The sequence below is a fragment of the Amphiura filiformis genome, chromosome 7 (assembly GCF_039555335.1).
Source record: "Amphiura filiformis chromosome 7, Afil_fr2py, whole genome shotgun sequence".
Taxonomy (NCBI): Eukaryota; Metazoa; Echinodermata; class Ophiuroidea; order Amphilepidida; family Amphiuridae; genus Amphiura; species Amphiura filiformis.
Window position 1 is genome coordinate 22,858,472 of NC_092634.1, and position 23,476 is coordinate 22,881,947.

The window sequence follows — 23,476 nt, forward strand, 5'->3', positions numbered from 1 at the left end:
GTGCCCACTGCTCATCATCATGTTGTTGGAGTAAGACTGCTCCTAGACCATCTTTAGATGCATCAGCAGATACTTTGCATTGTTTGTCTGGATTATAAAACTTAAGAACAGGGGCTGAAGAAAGCACTTTCTTCACTCGGTGCCAAGACTTTTCTTGCGCATCACCCCAAATCCACTCATTCTGCTGATCAAGCAGTTCTCTCATAGGTGCTGTCATTGATGACAGTTCTGGCACAAATTTGGCTAAATAATTTGTCATGCCCAAAAATCTTTGAAGATCAGCTTTCTGCTGAGGGCGCGGCATGTTGGTTATGGCACTAATCTTACTTGGATCTGCCATAATGCCTTGATCAGTGATAAGATCTCCCATGAAGATCAGTTTGGTTACTCCAAACTCACACTTGCTTCTATTTAGCTTCATGTTATTTTTAGAAGCGGTTTCTAGTACTTTGAGCAGGCGAGTATCGTGCTCTTCACGAGTAGCTCCCCATACAATAATGTCATCCATCATTGTATTTACCCCATCTATTGATTCAAACAGTCTATGAATCTTCTGGTGGTAGGCTTCAGGTGCCATATTTAACCCAAATGGTAATCTCAAATATCGGTATCTACCGAAGGTGTGATAAAGCATGTAAGTTTACTGCTTTCTGCATCGAGCTTTATTTGCCAAAACCCTGATGAGGCATCTAATTTACTGAAATACTTTGCTCCAGCAAATTCAGCCATTATCTCCTCGCGTGATGGTAGCTTGAAATGCTCACGCTTTATAGCCTTATTCAAGTTACGAGGATCGAGACATACCCGAATATCACCATTTTTCTTTTTGATGTGACTAGGCTACTGACCCAGTCAGTAGGTTCTTCTTGCTTAACTATAACACCAATACTCTCCATTCTTTGCAATTCAGCTTTGACTTTGTCACGCAATTTGAATGGAATTTTTCTACAAGCATGTTGTACTGGTGGTACTGAGGGATCTACATGTATTGTGTGTGTATCTGGTAAACATCCAAGCCCTTTAAAGACATGGCTAAATTCTTCCATAACAGTATCTGTCAGTTCATCTTCAACTGAGTCTACCTCCACATTCCAAACTAACTTAATGAGACCCAATGACTCACACGCCTTTAACCCAAGCACTGGTCTAAATTTGACGCCTTGTCTTGTTTGGTTAGGTATGACTATGAACGATAGTTCTTGTGTTTTGCCTTTGTGTTTTATTTCTGCTTTACATCTACCAAGAACTGGAATGACTGTACCAGAATATCCCTAAGTTTCACAAAACTTTTCTGCAGTTTTGGTCTGGGTTTCAGTTTCTTATACACTGAGTGAGGTAATATGTTGACCTGAGCACCGGTGTCTAGTTTCAATGAAACATTGTGCTTGTTTACTGGTAGCTTAACAACCCACTCATCACGTTTCCGTGTTGTGAGCTCATGAGTGATCGCATGAATGTCAACAAAGTATTCTTGATCTGAATCGCTTTCATTTATTTCATCTACTTTGCTTCTGTTTTGAGACTTTTTAGAAAGACAGAAGGTTGCGAAATGCCCCTTTTTGCCACATTTGAAGCATTCTATTTTTAGCGCTTTGCACTCATCTTTGTTTTTGTGGTGCTTTCCACATCTTCCACATTTTGAACTTGAACTTTCAGTTTTCTGATGTGGGTTTGTCTTTTGATATGACCGTTGCCTAGCTTGTGGCTGTTGTTGTCTAGATCTAGTAGGTCTTTTATTTCTATTGACCGTGTCAACATGTGATGATGTACCTGATTTGACTAATTCTTTAGCCTGCTTTCGTGATTGCTCTTTTGCTCTGCACTTTTTTAATGCAGTATCCAATGTTAGATCAGCATCTTGAAGTAAACTTTCTCTCAGCTTATTGTCTTTGACACCTATAACTATCATGTCTCTGATCAGTCCATCCTTGAGCGTATCAAACTCACAGGATTGGCTACGAGTACGCAGCTCTGTCACGTACTGATCAATATTTTCATTTGCATCTTGATGACGAGAAAAGAACAAGTACCTTTGGTATGTTATGTTTTTCTTTGGTGCACAGTACTGCTCGTACTTCAGCATTACTGGCTCAAGTTTCATTTTGTCATCCTCATTTGTGAATTCAAATGTGTTATATAGGCTGAGAGCCTCATCACCCACTACGTGGAGAAATGTTGATGTTTGTTGTGCATCTGTACTTGCTGTTAGACCTGATGCCACCCTAAACAATTCAAACCTTTGTTTGAATTTCTTCCAATTCTCAGAGAGATTCCCCTCTAAAACCAATGGTTCTGGTTGTGAGAGTGTTATTCGACTAGCTACTACTGCCTGATCGGCCATGGCTGTACTATTTGTGTTTTAACTATGTACGTATTCACCTAATTTCTAAATCGCTGTATCGAAGCGCACTTGATTTTAACCCGAAAATCAAGAAAGGCGCCGAAGCGAGCTCCTGAAAACTCAGGAATCTTGGTTTTGACCACCAACCAAGAAAGGCCGTTGTATGTCATGCGTGTGTATTTGACTCGCTCGAAGCGCATCCGGCTTGATCTTAAGCCGAGATCAAGAAAGCCGCGGAGCGCAAATGACTAATGTGTGTAATTGAACGTGTATTTGTTCGCCTAAGGGACGCGCCACCGGCTTGATTTTTAGCTGAAATCAAGAAAGCCGCTCGAAGCGCTCCTGTCAAAATCAGTCACTTGACTTGATTTTTAAATCACAGACAGGTTTACTTTTACTAGCCTGCTCAGTTTTATTTTATAAGCTTACAGCTTCTTACTACTTTTTAAGAGGCTTACAACTTCTTGCAAGGCTATTTATTAAGCTTTCTAGCTCAAATTTGACGCTTACTATATACCCTTATTACTACTTGCATGACTTGCGATACGTTGACATGTCGTGCATGCCTTCAAAATTCTGCACCTTTCACTCGTGCGAATTTTACTGGGATTATTTCTCCCACTTACAAGCGGTTAAAACAGCTGTGACTTCTTCTCCAGTCACTTCTGATCCCACTTCTGACACCATATTGTGTTTACTATGAACACATATCAGGATGGATTACGCAGAACACAAATATCTAATATTCTTATTAGATAACACTGGTTTATTTACTACTGGAGGTCGCCATCTTGTGCTACTCAGATTATGGGCGCACATCACTATATGATTATGATGATATCAATACACTAGTCTGTTTCTTATCCATTTATGTATTAGATATTAAAGGATGAGAAACAGACAATATTTATATCAGAAATAATCGGTGTCTTGTTGATGTCTGGTATGTTAGTCGCTCTGAAGGCGATACTCCGAAGGCATTGTCATTAATATGGTAAATATCGTATGCATTCATTCATTTAAAGGAGGATTTCGTGATCCTAGCATCCTCTTTTTATGACATTTTTCAGTAGATATCCACGAAAAAAGCTTAGGCCTATTCCCAAAATTTCAGTTGATTCCGATTTTGCGTTTGCGAGTTTTGCATGATTATGTGTAATACACTGTCCCATAGGCCACTGTTGTAATTTCGTTCTGGTATACCAGAATGAAATTCAAATTTGACGATATTTTTGCTAAACGAATTAATCTGCAAGAAATTTTTGGTACATAAACATAGGTGTCCAGTGGTATAAAAATCTCAACTTTTTTTGGGTTATGGGGGGGGTTGGGGGGGATGAGGCTGTGGATCACGAAATGCCTTTATTTAAAATTGTCATAGCAGTATAAGGGGCTGACATGTGCAATAATTATGACCCGGGGGAGGTATAATTTCCAGACGGCTAGCCAAAATTCGCTTGCCCCCCTCTCGGCCCGCCAAAAATCGCTTGCCCCTCCCCTCGGCCTGCCAAAATATTTGCCTCCCCCTTTGCACATGCCAAATTTTCGGGATCCCAATTTGCAAACCTATAGATACATGTTGCGAGCAGATTAAAATCCATTTGAGTACGTACATCAAAATCATCAATAGGAGAACAGCAATTTACATAGTTAATACATCCGCACATTCATTTTCAACTATTCACGTACACCCCAACACCCCCCTGCACCACACATCCAAGCATAAACTATCGCTATCTCCATCTCTCTTTAAACTCTCTCGCTCTCTCCCGCTCTAACCCCCTCGTCCTGCCACAAGATCACACTAACCTAACCTGAAGTAGTCACTGCTAAGCTCCCAAACAGGGAGCCATTGTACAGCGTTAGAAGCATGAGAATTTCCACACATGAAGTACAAGGACCAATGTTTACTTTTTGGATTTGACCCTGGTTACTCGTTTGATCACAAGGATTAACAAATGTATAGGTTGTGCTATCTATGACCTATCGTTATAGTACAAAAACACATTTTTAGGTAAAATGTCACTTGTTTGGTTGTACAGGGGTAAATATTTCAACTTGGCAAATTGTTTTGTGTAGCTGACAGGAATCATGTACTGTGCTCACCTACTGAGATAGAGGGCAAACAAGGTCAAATGCTATTGGGTGGCCATAGGCCACTGTTGATCTTTGACTTCCATTGTACATAACAAGTAAAGTAAACAGTTTAGAAGGCAAGTTCTATACCATTTCTTGATTCATATGTCAAGACGAGCAATTTGACACTATCGCAGTGAAGCACCACATTCATATATCCTTCATTAGACGTAGCATAATAATAGCATTTATTCCGAAAATGTTAAGGTTTCAAAAAAAAGAAGCAACCACATTCCTCCGTGGTCTAGTCGTTAGGACTCTCTCTTTTTGACAAACATTGGTCCCGAGATCAATTCCCGTTACTGCCTCTTTAGACTTTAGACGTTAGATATTTTTTATTTTTAGTTTGAGTAGGGAAAACTCTCTAAGTCCGAGACATTGGTAAACGGGATCGAAAAGACGTTTCCTAATTGATCTAGGTCAGTCTTACATGGCACATTTAGCATCTCACCATCTGATAATGTAACTAGAGCAACGCATCCTGCATTGTCTTCCAACCCCAGTCTCTCGATTTTTTTACTGTTTACTTTCACATCTTCTTCTGAATCTGTGACACCCATCTTGTAGATGCATCCCAAGACATTTGCATACAGTTCTTTGTTGATAGAGAAAATGTTACGCCCAGCATGTTTTGGCAACAAAGAGGCTTTTACGATGCTTGCGCGTAAGCGAGTCTGGTCTTCAGTAGCTCCAATGTGAACACGCGAGGGCTTACAGTCGAAATCACATTCAAGCTCGGCAACGCGCCCTAACCGGTTGTTGTAAATGACGCGGTAGACTTTGTTATTCTGTACCGTGAGGACATACTTTGGGGTATTGGGTGATCTTGGTGCATGCTGCTGGGCATCCAGTGCGATGCTCCAATGTCCTCCAATTTTTGATCCAGTTTCCTCCGGCGTAAAGATCTGTAAGGTATAGTTATTTTGCAAGCTACCCTTTCTCCCATAGACTAGTATCTTGCCCTTATAGACAACTGCCGATGGACTGTAGATAGGAATTGGTAATGGTGGGTTACACTGCCATGACCTATCAACTAAGCTGTAACATTCAACATCTGAAAGCGCTATATCTTGTCTCTCACCTCCTATGGCGTAAACAAAATGCTTCAGGTGAACCAGAGCAAAGTTTGCTCTTGCCGTGGTCATTGGGGCCAGCGATTGCCAGACTTGTTGTTCCATATCGTAGAAATCAAACCTGTTCAGGCATGTGCCGACACCTTTGTAACATCTTCTGCTTTTCACATTTGGTCCATAACCACCAGCTATGTATATATAACCGTCGATAACTTCTACGCTGTGATTTCTGATTTTCCGTGGAACCTTTTGAATGGATATTGATGCATCCCAATCTGTATCTTTCCAGTATTTTATGCTCTGATTGGCCATGTTCTTCCCTCCAATATGAATCAGCGTTTGCGACTGGTAAAATAATAAATAAAAATCACAAACATTATACATTGTTGTTTGAAAGATTCTTTCACTCGTGCTCAAAATGGACAAGCTATGGCGGTTTCACCAAAGAATAAATCAAATTTCATATAAGATTTGACCACAATTAATTTAGATGACGTTTGGACACTAAAGTGTAACCAAGTGCAAAAAAGAAGGGAGCATGGAATATGCGACTTGTCAGACTCTTCAACAATTTACGCTCCAAACAAAGGTGATATCGAAATATGTACCACTTGAAGAAGCATAAAAATGAAATAATAAACGATAGTAACTTATTTTTCTGCTAATATTTCTTTTTATAAAATCAACCAATCTTGATTTTTGCATAATCAACTTAAAAACTTACTTTCTGTTTAGGAAACCAATGAGGATGTGTGATATGAGGTGGAGGAACGGTCAAGTTGGCACTCTGGGTTTGTAAGGCTATCACTTCTTCAAGTGTTGATTTACACTCGGGAATATCACTAATTCCATTGTCTATGGCCTTCTGCAGTGTGGCAGAGGGGATCAATCCCAGCCTGAATCTTTTGAGACAATCAACAGCAAACTGTTCACGTTGACGAACGTCATAGCAGATCCATTCAGAAACAATCTCAAAAACCTCCTGTAAAATAAATTGATGTGTATGTTGGGCAATGTGTTGATTTTATCGTGCGATGATGTGCTTTTAATTTAGAATGTTATTGACTTAATATATTTTTTTGGATTCTACATTTGGAGCTATTTCGTTTGATTTGATCTCTTTTGAAACAAACTCGAAACATCTCCTGTGATAATAAACATGAATGAAAGTGTTTATTTCATTCAATTATTCTTTATAATAATCATAAAATGTACATCAAAACGAATGTACAAACACTCGGGCGCACATGAGGATATACCAAGGCAACAGAAGACAGTAATATACACGCATAGAAGATACATTAAAGCCGCGAGGAAGTACAAGAACTTATCTCTGGACCTGACAATGTGGAGATCAAAGGAGCGCAGTTCGGCAGGTGGCACAAGCCAAGCTACAATGCTCGTCAAAAGTCTTAAGACACTTTTGATACGGTAATGTAAATAAGCCCCCCCCACTTCCTCGATTCATTTGATTTATTGGTTGGGCAGGGGAGGAGGAGGGTGGGATGGGAATGTTGGGAAAAGGTTAAGGTTTGACACCAACAAAAAACCTTCACTTCATCACGTTAAAAATCACGGAAATGATATAGTGCACGTTGTATCGGTCAGTTTTTAAGTACTTGAGGTAACGAACTTAGCATCACACACCGACATCGCCTGGTTAATAATTACTTGGTACAGCAGAGACACTAAAATCAATACCCGGGATCGATACACGTAAATATGCTATGAACGATTTGATATTCAGACGATAAATCTTTGGATACCGGGGTAGAAAATGATGAATATCTCCCGTAATTTGTTTTTATTCTAAAGAAGCCATATTTTGTGTTCTTGCACTTGGATATATGTGTTGAAAGAATATGATAGTCGTTAGCTTGCGTATTGCGAAATAACCGTGCGTATTGAGCTCAAAAACTGACAAAAATTCTGATTTTATATGTGCCGAACTATATAGCGCAGCGTATGCTACTCGTGGAGGCAGTCTAAAAGCAGATGACCTCATGGCGCATACCATGTATAATGCTCACTCACACACAGATAGGTCAGTCACCAGGCTATGGTCTTAGACGGATGTTCCTCGGCCCATGCATCTCAAAACTATTAAACAGGTCGGAACAAAATGGCCATGCGTGGCTGTGGATTCAACATACCATGGCGATTTCTGCCATGAAGATATTGGGGCGATGACACTGTGCATCATTCATTGCCTCACAGATTGGGGACAAAAAGCATAAATGAAAATCTAAATACTCACTTCTCCCTCGCTCCTGTTATATCTGTCCGCTCTGTGATGAAGTTTACAAAGGTAAGTTTCTATGAACGTTGTCATGCATTCCGTGGTTGTTTTCTCCATGAATTCTGGCTGCTCTGAGAAGAAAATGAAGTTTCTCACAATGTACTCTTTGGCAAGATTCGCAACATGGTACAAGCACGGGTCAGGGTGTTGTGCAATTTCAAATGCTTGTTGAAGAGAAATTTTCACAGAACTACATGTAGAAGTGTCCAAGTGTGCGGAATGATGAGTTACAGGTACATATATTAACTCATTGTTAAGGAAAGGTATGCACGATTTCACTACTGATTCGATTTGCAAGTAAATAGCCAATTTCAGGACTTCAACGACATTGGCTGTAGTCAGTTTAATTTTGTCTGTAGAGTAGATAAAATCAAGAATCGCGTGAAAGATTTCACCATCTCCTTCTGACAGTGATACTACATCGCTCTCGGACTCCTGGAATCCAGATGTGAACATTCCCATGAAGTAATCACTGCTTGCAGCTAAAATGTTTTTGTGAACATGGAACGATTTGGATCCAACGTTGATGGTTACATCAGAGAGGGTGTTCTTAGATTGTAAACTTTTCAATCCTTTTGTGTGGGTAAAGAAAAGTACAAAAAACCCATCAAAACATATCAAATATGAAAATAAACATGATAAATAAGGACACGGAAATTACAAATGTGACACCAAATTGGTATCTCTATACTTTCCCAGACGCTGGCTATTTTTAGGAACACGGTCACTCTGCTCTGATATTTCCGTAAATGTTAATTTATGCACTTCTGTTGTCTGGTTCTAATGACATTTTCGATATTGCTGATTGACGTTTTAAAATTTGTTGATCATTTCATAACAAATATTCCAAACTATTGTCCTATACCATATATCAAATTGTTTATTGAACATTGTGAACTAACCTGAACCTCTGTATTGTTGGAAAGCGTTCGCCGTAGGTGAGAGCCGTGACAATCTGGATATCAGCTGCGAATGCTTCTGAAAAAAAATTCCATTCGAGAGCAGAGTTTATCATGCTCCTAAAAGCGGGTATTTTCAGAAAGCTGAAAGCGTATTGGGCACTTTATACAAGCTGTATCAAAATGATTGGTACCCATCAGTTTTACCATGATGCAGTCATGTCTACAGTAGAATTCAATTCGACCTTTGCAGGACTTAAACCCCATTAAAAGCTATTGAACCAAGATAACACTCATTGAAAACAGCTCAACTGATTAAATCATATCTTCTCTGGTTAAATCCCGGGGGGTCACTCCCATTGTGGCCTGTACACCATCCGCGATAATGAAAACGCGTAAAAGGGTCGTTTTTCGTGGGTAGGCACGATACGCGCGTATCGGGTGTAGGGAGTTAATATAATGAAAAATTGGAAAAAGGGTAGCAAAATTGCAATTTCTAAATACGCGGAAATGAAATTTAGGGTATGAAATTTGATGTTAGGAATGAAATCCCAGTTTAGGGTGTCGTTTTAGCCAAGGGTTAAATCCTTGTTTAGGGTGCTTTTCAAAAGTTGATTATCGCGGATGGTGTACAGGCCACAATGGGAGTGACCCCCGGGGTTAAATACACACATCATATGTTTCTGCTTTTACACGTACAATGGAGCAATGCGCTGGGATTATAGTTTCAGTTGGGTGAACGATTATAAAGCGAGCGCTAGAGAACAATTGTGTGTGGTCTTTGTTTACGAAATGAGACAATACGTGCTTATTGTTAACCAGCGTTCTTGAAAATGAGAAACATGGTGGTTTGCAGACTTAACACGGTTTGGAAATAATTTCTTCATATTTTTGGTGTTATCTGTCGTTTACATATCCTTCCTAAAACACCAAAGTACGCATATTTCCAAACATCTAAATTAGCTAAAAATTTAGGACATGTTACAAAACTATATTGTCTAGAATTTTAGAAGAGTACTTTTAATATTGGCCGGTTATTTTTCACACAGCGACGTTAACTAGGCATATCCCCATACTTTAACGTAGGCTATTTGTAGAGGTCACGCGTCAATGGGAAAGAGCACTGTGTATTATGTATAGGAAAACGGACAGTAACTGCAGTATGCTGTGGTTATTGAAAAGCCTACTTCTCAATGCAACATTAGGTCCTCTTGAAAGGACAACCATTTATTGTTATATGACTATTTATGACATTACCCAACAAATTATGCGGATCCTATGTCCATAATCACTGGAAACTGATGGATACCAATCATTTTGATACAGCCTGTATGTGTCACTATAAAAATGTATGCAGAGGTTGTTGCAAGATATGAAGAGTGAAATTGAAAAATAAATGAGATCATGTTAACAAGAAATTAGTGTGTTTTAATAGACCGATCAATCAATTAATCGATCAGTCAATCAATCAATTACGGGAAAAAGCACAATACCAATATAAAATAATATTTGCTTGAATCAACCAATTAATCAAGCGTACATATCAGGTTCAAAATTTTCATTACATCATAGAGCCAAAGTACGCCAAGAAAAATGTTTGATTCATTACCAGGATTGGCATCCATTAAATGTTATGAAAAGTTAGGACACTGATTATTTCATTATTACCTCTTGCTTTCGTATCTTCCTATGGTTCAAGGCCAGTCGTTTGCTATATTCGCTATATTGTTCAGAGGATCTGACTGCTGCCTCTTTGGTTTTCATTCTTTCAGTCAGCAATTCCCTGCATTCTGTAACGTCTGACATATCTTCTTCAAGGAGACTCTTCAGTTCATCAGCAGAGACATCGTCCAGGTGTATTCTTGTGAGCAAGACATGTGCATACTGTTTTCGAGCAGCCCAGTTATGTTTTAACCATTTTGTGATTACCAGAAAGATCTTTGAAATGATAGAAGAGCCAAATAAATTGATTATTGCTGCTAGCCTGGCACGAGAACTACTACCGGAACAACTTGACCCCCCGGGATTTAACATTAACCTCTCGAAGTATATGCGGCATGCGCGTGTATGGGGGGGCTTTGCGGCGCGAGCCCCCGGGGGTAAAAGCAGGGGCGGAAAAAGGAATGGGTGGCAGAAGAAATAGGGGCGGCAAAAAGAATGATTAAAGAAAAAAGGTGGAAAAATTGTCAAAAATAGTATAAAATTGTGAAACAAATGGAATTATCAAATTGAATTATACATATTACAATCTTGTTTTTAGGTGGCTAGTGCCTATTATCCCTTTTTTCCTTCTTCCCTGTTTTTTCTTTTTTCTTCTTTTTTTTTTTTTTTTGCTCTTCACCTTTGGACCACCCTTTTCGGGCTTTTGAAGGGGGTAGGAGCGGTCTGGGTTTGCCATTTACGGACATGTACAATATACCAGTTTATATAGAGTGAAAAAGTTAATATGATAACGATTTTTATCTAAATATAGGCTTCTTTATTTTTTTTATTATCAAATTTCTTACCTCTCTCTCATTCTTATGTTTCTTGATCATGTTGATGTTGTCCAAAAACATGTTAATACAATCGTAGGTTGTCTCTTCAAGAAAACCTGGTTTCTCTACAAAATCAGTAAAACTATGATTGATATACCACTTGGCAGCCTTGGTAATGTCACACAGCTCTGGCTCTGGCCGTATGGAAATCTTGAAGGCTTCCTGAATTGATATGGATTGGTCTCGAAACATACAGGCAATTAAACGTTTGCATTCTTGTAAGGCATGTGGGGCAAGATCTAGGTAGCACACCATTCTGAGAACATCACTAGCATTCTCGTTGGTCAGTTTGTTCATCTCACCAGCATAAATATAACGAAGCAGCACTTCAAATGCCATGCTTTCCCCTTCCACTGTGACCTCTACTGTCCCGGCTTCCTGGGATCCAGATGTGAACACTGTCTTGAAGTAGCCACTGCTTGCAGCTAACATGTTTTTGTGAGCAGGAAATTCCTTGGCACCAATTTTGATCGTAACATCACAAAGGGTGTTCTCAGATTGAAGCCTTTGTAAACCTGAAAGTTTAATCATTATTTGGTAAATAGATAATTTGAGGTGTTGCAGTTTCATACTAAATACCGTCGACACAATGGCGATCGATCGTGGGCTTTTAAATATGTTTTAAATATGATCGGCTGTCTGATGGGGATGTGCTGCCTAGTTGGAACATTTTTACAAAATTGAAGCCATTTTGGTGGACACTTTGTATTATTCATAAAACTTTTAGGTGGAAAAAGTTTACATTTTTTTAAAAACTGAATGCCCAATTAAAGCAATTTGTGGTCCACTTCCCCGAAATGGGTAGCTTTTTCAGCGTCGGACAATGTTTAGGATATCAAAACACTAAAAATATGAAAAAAAAGAATATGTTAAATGCAGGAACAAAATACAAGAAAAAAGTATACTTTTGCATGAGATTATGTACATCCATATGAAAGGATATATTCTGAGGCAAAAAAAATCGAAAAAACTTTATGTATAATATATTCTTGGTGAAGGAAAAAAGCAAACTACTTGTTTAGGATATGTTTTACACACTCAGGAACACGGTGGAACACGTAGCGTAGCATGGAAAACAAAACAAAAACAGTACTCGACAGTATTTTTACGCGCATATTATAAATGCTATATGTGTATAATATAAGTTTTATATGCAGATATGGATATTTTCATAATCATACATGTATAAAGGTACACGATCAAAGATATCATTGATATGAAATCCATCATGCAGTTATTGTTGCCTACATATATGCACACAACACAGGGGCACTCACAATAGGCAATTGACCCCTACTGGTAGCGCTGTGTTGTAGATATAGGAGATGAACTAGTTAGCGTCATATATCAAAAACTATAAGAGCTATGATTTTAGTACTTGCTCTATGTTTCAATTCCTTATTCTTTTCAAAATATCTGAATTTTCAACCCGGTACAAGCTTTAATAACGGGGGACCATACATTTGTATGAGAAAGAAATCTACCATCTATATCCAAACTCCCGTGTTATTCCAATGCACATTTTGCTTCATCGGGCCGCCCTGGCTTGGTCGCATTTGGAAGAGGGTGTCACGAAACCGTAATAGGTACAGATTTAGTACTTTCTGTAGTATGGTTTATTCTCTACATGCCAATCTTTAAATCATTAGCATAGTCCTTATAATAACGGGGGACCGCCTTGATGAGTAAATGACAGCAAACCAGTGAAAAATACCCCAAAACCCAGTCAGTGGAGCTCCGCCCGTACATGTCAATAGCGTCATTATCGATTGGATTAGTCGACTGTAGCGGACAATTCGAGGCGCTCATTGGATTAATATTATCACGTGGTAATAAATTTGCATTGGACAATGGATTACTATAATGGTTTAGTACTGCATATCTCGGTTTAATCTTCACTAAGCGGGTTTGTGGCTGGAAAGTTCACGGTGAATTTGCCGTGGACATAACTGCACTATGCATAACTTCCTAAGCTTGAACTAACCTGTATTAAGTGATATCAAGGCATCAGAATCAGTATTACTGATGTAAGCGGCACACACATCTACCACTTCTGCATCATCAGCGTCATCACTACTGCTTTCTGGGTACTCAGACGTAAGCAAACTATGATATCTTTCCCTGTAATCGTACAAGTCGTCGTACTCATTCTCTCTATCTGCATTAAGCAGGCGGTAATCACCCACACTATAGAGGGAATCAGTTCTGTAATCGTAGACCGTGAAGCCTCTGAAGTCTTCATCGTCGGATTCGGAACTGTAGTTGGCCATTTTCTATTTCAAAACATTGCATACATTTGATTTGCAATCAGTATTTACATGTAAAAACCCCCTTTCAATATGAATCGTAAACATAAAGCCTTCACAATTGTTTTATTTTAAACCAAAAGTGGTCAGTTTAGTTCAGTTTATTTTTCGTCCAATTACAAACATATTAGAATATATTTATGATCCAAAATGGTGAGAAACATGATTACTTATAACATATGACAAAGTATGGCAAAGGATGCCACTTAACACACAGGGTGACGTTCTGACACCCTTTGAAATATTAAAATATATGCCTATAGTTTAAATATGATACAATAATTACAAAGATTCAGTGGCGTAGCGTCATATGGGCACGGGGGGGGGCAATTTCGTATTGCATAACAATACTAATATAATTGTCAAATATTTTACAACTTTAACTAATTACAAATATTTGAAAGAGCGCTTCAATATTTCAACATTTAACAGTTAATACCAAATAGCGTATTTTTAAATACGCTATTTAAAAATCGTCTGCTACTTTAACTAACCTATTACTACTATAGTTCCGAATATACTTCTTCATAGTTCTACTCACCTAATCATTTAGTGATACCGATAATAATGCACACTTGGTCATGTATATTTTCGCTTTAAATGTTGAGATCATTCAATTTCAAACATTAATCTTTTCAACAATATATGTGCTTCTCGAAAAGGAAATAATACATGAACAGAACTTGTACTACTCATGCAATATCAGTTCCGGATGCGTGGGATTGCCAGCTCTGTGCTTTTAGGGGGTGTTCACTGTTCAGAAGTAGGGGGTCATACAAGTGTTGACACATAATGGAGGTCAAAACGTTTTGGTCTTCTGAAGGGGGTCATAGTCAGCTATAACCATCAAAGTTTTTTTTACACCAGGGAAGACGAGGGGGATCACACAAGCTTTAGCCTGAAATTCCCAATTTTCCCGCGCATTTGTCCCAGAGTATACAAGGTAAATGACATTCTTTATTTGTACACTACATGATCATCTCAATTTCATTTGAAATTAACAAAACATTTTTTACCAAGTGGATCATGTTTCAGTTTGTTTATGGTATTTGAACAACAATCCATTATGAAAAATGTTTACTTCAACAGAGACTGCCTTTTATAAAATACACTGAGTAAAACCAGAAACTTGTTTGATCTTAATGGACCTTTTGTGACCCCTCCCAAAAAAGTCTCAGATCATCATTTTGTTGAAACCTTCTACTGATAATCTTGCTGATAATGTCACTGTGAGAGTTCCATGTATGAGAAAATTGTGCTTTAAATTATTTATTTTATTTATTTTATTTAAATTACCTATTTTTCTTTTGAATTAGAGAATTAGTGGTATTGACGGTACTTGTGTTTATAAATGATTGTAAGCAAATTAAGTATTTTGTCAACTTTGTCCCGGGATTTCGAACCAAATGGGCAACTTTATGTTGTTTATAATCTTTTGCCCCGGTAGGTATGGTCATATTAAAAAACATAGTGCTAAAACTGCACGTTCTGATGAACCTATAAAATTGGTATTGGTTTTTACTATCATTCTAAAGAATGACTATTTTGTGAGTAATTTGTGAATGCCATGCAGCGACCTACCCTTCCAAGGGGGTAAAATTGCAACAAAGTCGTTCCACTGCGGGTCTTCCTGGAAAAAAAAGAATGCTATTACATAGAGTTAATTGTGGTTTCATACAGACCAAAAGAATTTTATCCCGGTGTTTCAAGCTAGGAGCAACTTGCCCACCCCCTCCCCTGCTCGGTACGCCACTGGGTTGTTCAAAAAAGTCCATACATAAAACAAAATTTCACCCCGCTACCAAGATATTTCTGAACACTCCCTTAGTCGAGGTAGTCATGGTAGCATTAGTATCGAAGTACTCATGCAACTCAGGAAGTGTTAAGTTTTAACGCGTGTAATTTTTGTATATTGTATTATTTCTAATGACTTCTCAGTTCTTAATTTTCATGTTTGTTGTTGTTGTTGCTGCTGATGCCATTGCTGTGGTTTCACTTTTGTGTTTCTCACACTAGGTTTTTTGCTATGTAGAAATGACAAGCCCAATTAGCACAATATTAACGAAAAAGAAAAAATAATACACCATATATTTAAAGTTGAAGTGTTACATCCGACAATGTTAAATCAACCTAGTTTTCCTACTAAAATGATCATATGAATCATTTTACAACTGGTGCAGTGATAGCGCCGTCTGTTGTTATTCAGTTTTTAGGGAGCCCTCTTACGAAAGTAGCCCGTTATTTGGCTTGGAATTGGATTTTTATTCAATTTTTGGTTTTGCTAGATTCACTTTGCATTCAAAGTACATGTACGTGCTTAGAATAAATAATTAAGACTACAAACTCAAGCATTGAGTCCAGTCCAGTCATGAAGAACAGAACTGCCAAAACACCCGTGTACCCCCTCACATCACCCCCACACCCTCCCACACACACACCCACACAAAATCACGTAGCATACCTTTTTACTTTATTTGTGGCCAACGGAGGGTCTCTAGTAACGTCAGAAACCACATTCCAATAGGAAAATTATCAAATTAATGTTAATGATCTTTCAAATCAGGATAATAATATTTTAAGTGCACTAGTCTTTGATCAATGTTCCCTGTAAAATCAAACACTGTTTCAGTATTTTCAGTCGTCACATCTCATGCATTGTGTACATGTGATGCTGAATCCACGTTTAGCTCGTATGTTTTCTGGTCTGCTGGCGACAATATGATTAAACGTATATTCCTGTGTCACAAATCTAGGCATACTATTTAGACTGATCCTGACTGGTATAATTGAAGACCGAATTAAAAAAAGACTAGTTTGCGTATGACGTCAGACGCAAACTAGTCTTTTTAATTCGGTCTTCAACTATAATAATGTGGCTATAAGTTAAAACATTATTTCCAGCCTAAAATCTGACATTGATCAGCAAGCATATCATTATGACGTCATTTTATGGATACCCTCAAGTTATACATGTTATATGGAAAATCCCATTTGTACACAAAATACAGGGCAAAAATCAAGTTTCGGCTAAAATAATCTTAGATACATTGACAACCTCCCTCGCGAGAGTTGTACTTTATTCATTTTGTGAAAACCAACAACAAAATGAATCATTTTTCATAATCTTTGAGTCCTAGGCAGATGTCTCCCACTGCCAAAGACATAGCCGTCACGGAAGCTACTGCGCCAAGTATGTAAAATGAAATAGCAAAACTTCCCGTCACGTCAAACAAATAGCCTGCAATGTAGAAATAGATCAGTAAAGGCAGTGAGTACAAATTTGGACGAATAATAATAATAATAATAATAATAATAATAATAATAATAATAATAATAATAATAATAATAATAATAATAATAAAAACACCTCAAACTTTTGAAAGAAAATCTTGCATTTAGCTCGTGGGTCATCAGCTAAGGTATGTAATACCATAGATACTAAAAAAAAATTTAAAAAAAAAATTTAGTATCTATGGTAATACCACGTCATGATGCTTCCACGAGGATTCCCACATCATGTCGATTGTGTATGTTATGGAGTGCGGTAGCTTGCGGTGCAGGTGTACCAAGTAGGCAAAATTACATGCTAATATCGCTGTGTCGTTTAGTTTAGAAGTCATTATTTTCTAGTGGTGTCACTATGTGGATTCTACGCTCCAATATTACCTCATAAAACTACATAATTAAGTGACATAGAATAATAATATTAAAACGGAAAGTAAGGATTGATCGAGTATCTGTATCTGTAGCAATATTGCTCAACGCTTCAAGTGAAGCCAAATTTTGATTTGCCTACAATATTTGGCTACTGAGCATACTGTAAGCTGGTAATCCTGTCCATTAGTGTCCATGTATCATTACATTGCCACGTGTGTGGTTTCCCATAATTGTATACTAAAAGTGGTAATTTGCACTTGTCAATTATTAATTTATCATCAAAACAATTTTGCGCGCTTTTTGAAATAGTAGATGCCTGCGAGACCCGAGACCTTTTAGTCAGTCTAAGCGAGCGAACAAATAAAGTACAACAACATGGATGGATAAACCTACCTGTAAGAAATCCGGTAAGCAAAGCACCAGCCCCATACACAAGGTGCAGCCAAGCAATGGCATGAAAATGATCAGACTCTTTACAGTTATAGTTAGCTGAAATATAAAGTTCGACTCCAAAAAGACCTATTCCAATACCACTAATCGTGACAATAAAGCACATTCCAGTAAAACTACCAAAAAAGGGTATAGAAGATAAAGATGTTGCTGCAATAATGGAGGAGAGGTAAAGAAGATGCTTATATGCTATAAATTTATTCAGTAATGGGGCGGCGATTCTGATCATTATAACACCAAGTCCGCCAAAGGTTGCGACGATTGAACCCTCTTTAATTGAAGCACCCTTAGAAACCGTAAAAGAAACGATGTATATCATCCAGCCAGTGATTATGTAGCCATAAGTAAACCCGGGTATCAACACACGGCTCACAAAAGCAGATTGGGTAAGAAGTTGACCGCCTAAATCGTTACAAAGTGCTTTTAAAGCATTCCATGCTGAAGCCATTACAACTGGGTTTGCTTTATTTTTCATCTGTAATACCGATTTGTTTCCTTCAGGCGTTTTTCTATTTCTCCCATTTAACAAAGATTCCGATTCTGGTTTTATGCTTTCAGAAGGCGATCTTTCCGTTACAAGAGTACCACAAGGGATAGAGTGTAGGGCTAGTCCACTGAGCAACAGAAGAGTCCCTCGCCAACCGTAAGTGTCGAGAAAAGTCTGAGCAACAATCGGCATAGTTAAGATTGCTATTCCAGTCCCGCAAGAATAAATTGCAACCGCTGCCTCATAATATTTGTCAAAATATAGTGGTACCAATCCCAATGCAATATTTATCTGCATCATGAGAAACCCTGTTGTGGGAAATATTAAAGTGATAATGTTATTATTTTATTACTTACTTTATTATTTAAACGTTGACATGAAAGTACTTTATAACATGAATTGTTTTGTGTTTTGAGGTTTAGAGAAATAGAGACGCATATAGTGATTAGTGTCCGCGGTTGCTTGATGTGATCATTATTTATTAATATTTTAACAAAACATTTACATAATTTTCAATTCTAGACATGGACAATACCAACAGCTATCACACTAATATACACATATATTTTTAGCTATTTTAAAGCAATTCATTCTATAAAGTGTATATTTGTGTGCAAAATGAGGGCGCTTAAAGCCCAACAGTTATGAGTTATTTCTTTTATATCACGATGAAAAGTAGTTTGAAAATGTCCTTGCAATATATTACTCATATTTATGATGTTTTAATTCCATTATACACGTGTCTAACCCTTGTAAAGATGCAAGCAAGATTTAAGATAAATAGCGCCATCGGTGTTCGACTTTACTTACAAATGAACACAGTTCTACATACCATTAAACAAGCGTTAAGAGTTAATATCGTGGTTATGTATGTAGAGTGTATCAAAGTTACTGGTACCCATTAGGCCAAGTAAAAATAAAAATATGTTTCTCGTCCGGGTTTTTAAAAATTAGGAGGATGAGGGGCTTTTTATTTTCTATTTTTTATCGGAAAACGACGCTAAATACCTGTATTTGGCACCATATTTGGGGTATTCGACATACAGATTGATATCTGAGAAAAAGGAGGAGGCCCTTTTTATTTTATTGTTTTGAGAGGTAGGACCCTCTAGTGGTCACAAAACTCTTTTTAAATGATGTATTATGCATTTACAAAGCCGTAAAATAATTTTCAACTTCTGAAACATCTTTTTCAACAAGTTATAACTGAAAGTTTACAAAATAAAAAGAAATTTGAAAAATCTTCAAAAAAGGAGGAGGGTGTGGGCGAGAAACATGTATTTTTTTTACTCGGCCTTAGTTTTATTCTACAGCCTGTCTCAAAAAAAATTGTGCAAGTGAAAAGCGCCCTCCCCGGCAATTAGAAAATACCGTTGTGAAATAATGCTTACATCACCGTCAAAGGTGTAGTCTTAGCTCTCAAATACCGTTTGTTCTGTTCAATTTGCTTGTTTTAATCTCGAGATATGTTTAGTTAAAGACGAAAGGGTAAAATCACAATTGTGCCACTTTTACTATGGAAGAGGGCCTTACATGTAACAGTGATAGCATCAAGTTTATCAAGAGTTCCTTCATGAAATCAAAAGAATACACAATACAAAAAGTTTTTGACTGTTTTTACTGTTTTATCATGATGCAGGAATGATGATTCTCTTTTTCCACTTATAAGAAATTTAAAGATAAATAAATATTTCACATTCTGTTGTAAAAATGGATTTCACATTCTGCTGTTTTGCATGTGCATGTCAATGATTTTAGCATGGTAAATACTGTTCTCTTAGTCACTTAAGACATGTTACAAGACAAGCAAATATTGCGCACTTATACATGTTATAGGTTAATGAGCGCATATTACTTGTTGGGAGAGATATTAGACAAAATAATGCACGCGTGCTGATGTTAATGCGTCTAATGCATGCGCCCCGAAAGCTAAGGGGGAGTGCATTAGACGCATCAACATCAGCTATCATTGATTTACATGTACATCTCTCTTCCCTAGTAAAAGTGGCACAATTGTGATTTTACCCTTTCGTTGTTAAATAAACATATCTCGAAATTGGAAAAAGCAAATTGAACAGAACAAACGGCATTTGAGAGCTAAGACTGCGCCCGTGACATTGATGTAAGCATTATGTCACAACAGTATTTTCTAATTGCCAAAGAGGGCGCTTTTCACTTGCACAATTTTTTTTGAGACAGGCTGTATTGAAAAGCCTGCTTTTCCGAATGTAACATTGGATCATATTGAAATGACCACAATTTATAGTTTTATGGCCATTTACATGTATAACATTTATTTACAAACTAGGTGGATCACATGTTGCATTTTGATGTGATAGTCTTGTCTATAATCACTAATAACTGATAGATAAAAATCATTTTGATACAGACTATATATACATCATTTTTGTATCGTTTTTGCCAATGTATTATTATAAATGTCGCTTATTCTCTTTAAATTGTTGTGCTCTGGCACTGTATATTGGCCTAATATTAACGAATTTTATCAAATTAATTTAAGGTTTGCAAATTAAGCCCAACAATTATGAGTTATTTCTTTTATTTCATGATGAAAAGTAGTTTGAAAATTTCCTTGCAATATATTACTCATATTTATGATGTTTTAATTCCATTATACAAGTCTCTAACCCTTGTAAAGATGCAAGCAAGATTTAAGATAAACATTTTTGTATCGTTTTTGCCAATGTATTATTATAAATGTCGCTTATTCTCTTTTAATTGTTGTGCTCTGGCACTGTATATTGGCCTAATATTAACGGATTTTATCAAATTAATTTCAGGTTTGCAAAGCGCATTGAGAAACGGTCATTGTTTGTAAGGTGCTCTAGTATTAAGTTCATATTTTTATATCAAGCATGGCACCAAAACTCGTTACGTGCTTACCTGTAAGGGCCAATCCCATTAATAGTATGCCTGAATTTGTGGCACAGGAACATATTAATAATCCAATGCTTGCCAGTAGACCAGATAACATAATAGCTAATCGTGGGTTCAGCAAATTTACTATTGCTCCAGATGTGACGCCTGAAATAATAGTGAAACAGTATTTGAGTTTACAGGGCATATTACATATTCCTAAGCTCACACACAGAGTTATCTATGTTATTGCAGTTATTTCTTGTTCGATGGCTGTATGCAAGGAAAATGCTTAACTGTGCCTGGAAGTCCACACTAGATAACACAACCGTAACACTATTAAAGGGAATCTCCGGCAATCATAACATTATGCCTTACTGATATGTTAGAAAAATAATTGTCTAAGTGCAATGACGTAACGGTTATTTGTGCCCAATTGTCGTCAGCCTTCATTGTATTACTGGGACGTCATTGCATTCGACAATTTCGGCGCCCGGGAATTTTGAATATCGCGTGTTGAGAGACGACTGTTTTTATTCGTTTTTATGGTGATTATGAGTTTGTTTAAAATAAAACCAGGTGATTTGTGCTTCATAATTATTTTTCTAACATATAAGGCATAATGTTGTGATTGCCGGAGACTTCCTTTAAGACATAGACAAACCCACGAAACAGACACCCCAATACCCGCACGCGACTATAGACACCCCCCCACACCCGCGCGGGACCGCTCACCTCCACCCATACGCACCACTGCGCATCACCCTCTACGGTATTAATATAACCAATGACAAACAATAGCCTATATACTTGTACGGACACCAATCTACTTACCAAGCAGAGAGCCGCAGCCTGTAATAATTGATATACAGGAACCAACAACCCATGTACTCGTTACAAGCTGTTCTTTCAGATCCATGAGTAGAACGCTAAAACTTTTCATTACTCCAATTTCTATGAAAAAGGTAAAAGTTACTGCACTAAGCACTGCCCATGATTTTAAACCATCCTTGCGCATGTTGTGAACCATTTTACGCGTTTGAGGACTTCAACAAGTAAACAACTGAATATTAAGTCAACACGCTGGCAATATGATATGCTATACACGCATTGTGAATTGTGCTCATAGGGTTATAAAATTATACGATTTCCGCCAGGCGCCATGAGCAAGCCCCCATTACATGCTTGTATGTTTTTTTTTGTGTTGTAAAGCGCATTGAGGCATTTCGTACTAATGCGATATCAATTTTCTGTTTATTATTATTATTATTATTATTATTATTATTATTATTATTATTATTATTATTATTATTATTATTATTATGTTGTATCTCTACATGACAAGAAGTGAAATGGTATTAAATAAAAATGGCTGAATCTTGATGGAAGTTTCTCCATAAATTACTATCACATTTCTGTTGATGTTGTGGTTCCAATGTTAAATTGTTCCACTTTCATATGTTGACACTTATCTAAAGAATCGCAGTACCCCTGAGCTGAAAGCGTATTATATTAACTTCTTAGAGCCTATCCAACAAATAACATGAAACCTTTTCGCGTCTGGCCCCAAGGGGCCAGATGCATTTAGTGTCGGGATTAAATCCCCAGGGAGTTCCAGTGACACATTCTAGAAGTTATCTGTTATAACTCAGCTGAAGATGTGATCATTGATACTGAGACAGAGACTGAGGCAGAGATGGGATTTGACCGACCAGCCTTTTATGACTCTTTAGGGTAAGGCGGCTTATGGTGTCATAAATTTAGTAGGAAGAATTGTGGCCATAATAGGTTCATAGGTCAATGCTAGAAAGTACAATATAATAAATCAGAAGATTATATGAACATAGTCGTGTGTTGCCATAATATTAATGTATTACATTATATTGCTGTAATTTTGTAATAATGTTCCTCCAAACTTAATGATATCCCGGGAATGATATGAAATAGTATAATTTGAAACTATTTTTTGTTCACTAATTATATTACACAAATTGTGAAGCACGCTGGTAAAGTAATGCACTTCAGAGATGGGTTTTGACCAGCCTAGATTTAATTAATTAATTCATAAATAAATAAATAAATAAATAAATAAATAAATAAATAAATAAATAAATTAATTAATTAATTAATTAATTAATTAATTAATTAATTAATTAATTAATTTTAATTAATTAATTTTGTGACAGGGATTGGTTAAATATATTAACCCTTAATAAATGGAGACAGAAAGAGTTTTATAAATAAATAAATATATTTATTTAATTAATTATTTAATTAATTAATTAATTAATTAATTAATTAATTCCATCCGAGGTCAAAGGTTATCAATCAGAAGTCATCCGGGGTCAAAGGTCATATGGAGGTCAACGGGGTGAAACAGAATTTACAGTACCACTATCATGCCGCAACTAGGA

General features: G+C 37.1%; 3 protein-coding genes across 6 annotated transcripts; all 3 read right to left on the bottom strand.

The window, feature by feature from the left end:
- Positions 1–1,219: 1,219 nt before the first annotated feature.
- On the bottom strand, positions 1,220–2,341 carry LOC140157721 (uncharacterized). The gene has a single exon (XM_072180964.1). It carries the CDS (start codon positions 2,339–2,341, stop codon positions 1,220–1,222), a length of 1,122 nt encoding a protein of 373 aa, XP_072037065.1.
- Positions 2,342–3,710: 1,369 nt separating this feature from the next.
- LOC140156900 (uncharacterized) lies at positions 3,711–14,573 on the bottom strand. Of its 4 annotated transcripts, none has more exons than XM_072179934.1 (8): positions 14,133–14,573; positions 13,270–13,558; positions 11,256–11,800; positions 10,417–10,686; positions 8,752–8,824; positions 7,808–7,920; positions 6,275–6,532; positions 3,711–5,895 (listed from the first exon to the last, which is right to left on the bottom strand). In XM_072179934.1, exons 2-8 carry the CDS (start codon positions 13,553–13,555, stop codon positions 4,819–4,821), a joined length of 2,622 nt encoding a protein of 873 aa, XP_072036035.1. In that variant the 5' UTR covers positions 13,556–13,558; positions 14,133–14,573; the 3' UTR covers positions 3,711–4,818. The 4 variants fall into 4 exon arrangements, with proteins under 4 accessions (XP_072036035.1, XP_072036033.1, XP_072036034.1 ...); XM_072179932.1 differs by having other exon boundaries at positions 7,808–8,421; XM_072179933.1 differs by having other exon boundaries at positions 8,752–8,827.
- A 1,900-nt stretch (positions 14,574–16,473) lies between these two features.
- Positions 16,474–22,077, bottom strand: LOC140156310 (monocarboxylate transporter 3-like). Its single transcript, XM_072179291.1, has 4 exons — positions 21,897–22,077; positions 21,090–21,230; positions 17,642–18,493; positions 16,474–16,829 (listed from the first exon to the last, which is right to left on the bottom strand). The coding sequence occupies exons 1-4, from the start codon at positions 22,003–22,005 to the stop codon at positions 16,702–16,704; spliced, it is 1,230 nt and encodes a 409-aa protein (XP_072035392.1). The 5' UTR covers positions 22,006–22,077; the 3' UTR covers positions 16,474–16,701.
- Positions 22,078–23,476: the final 1,399 nt, after the last annotated feature.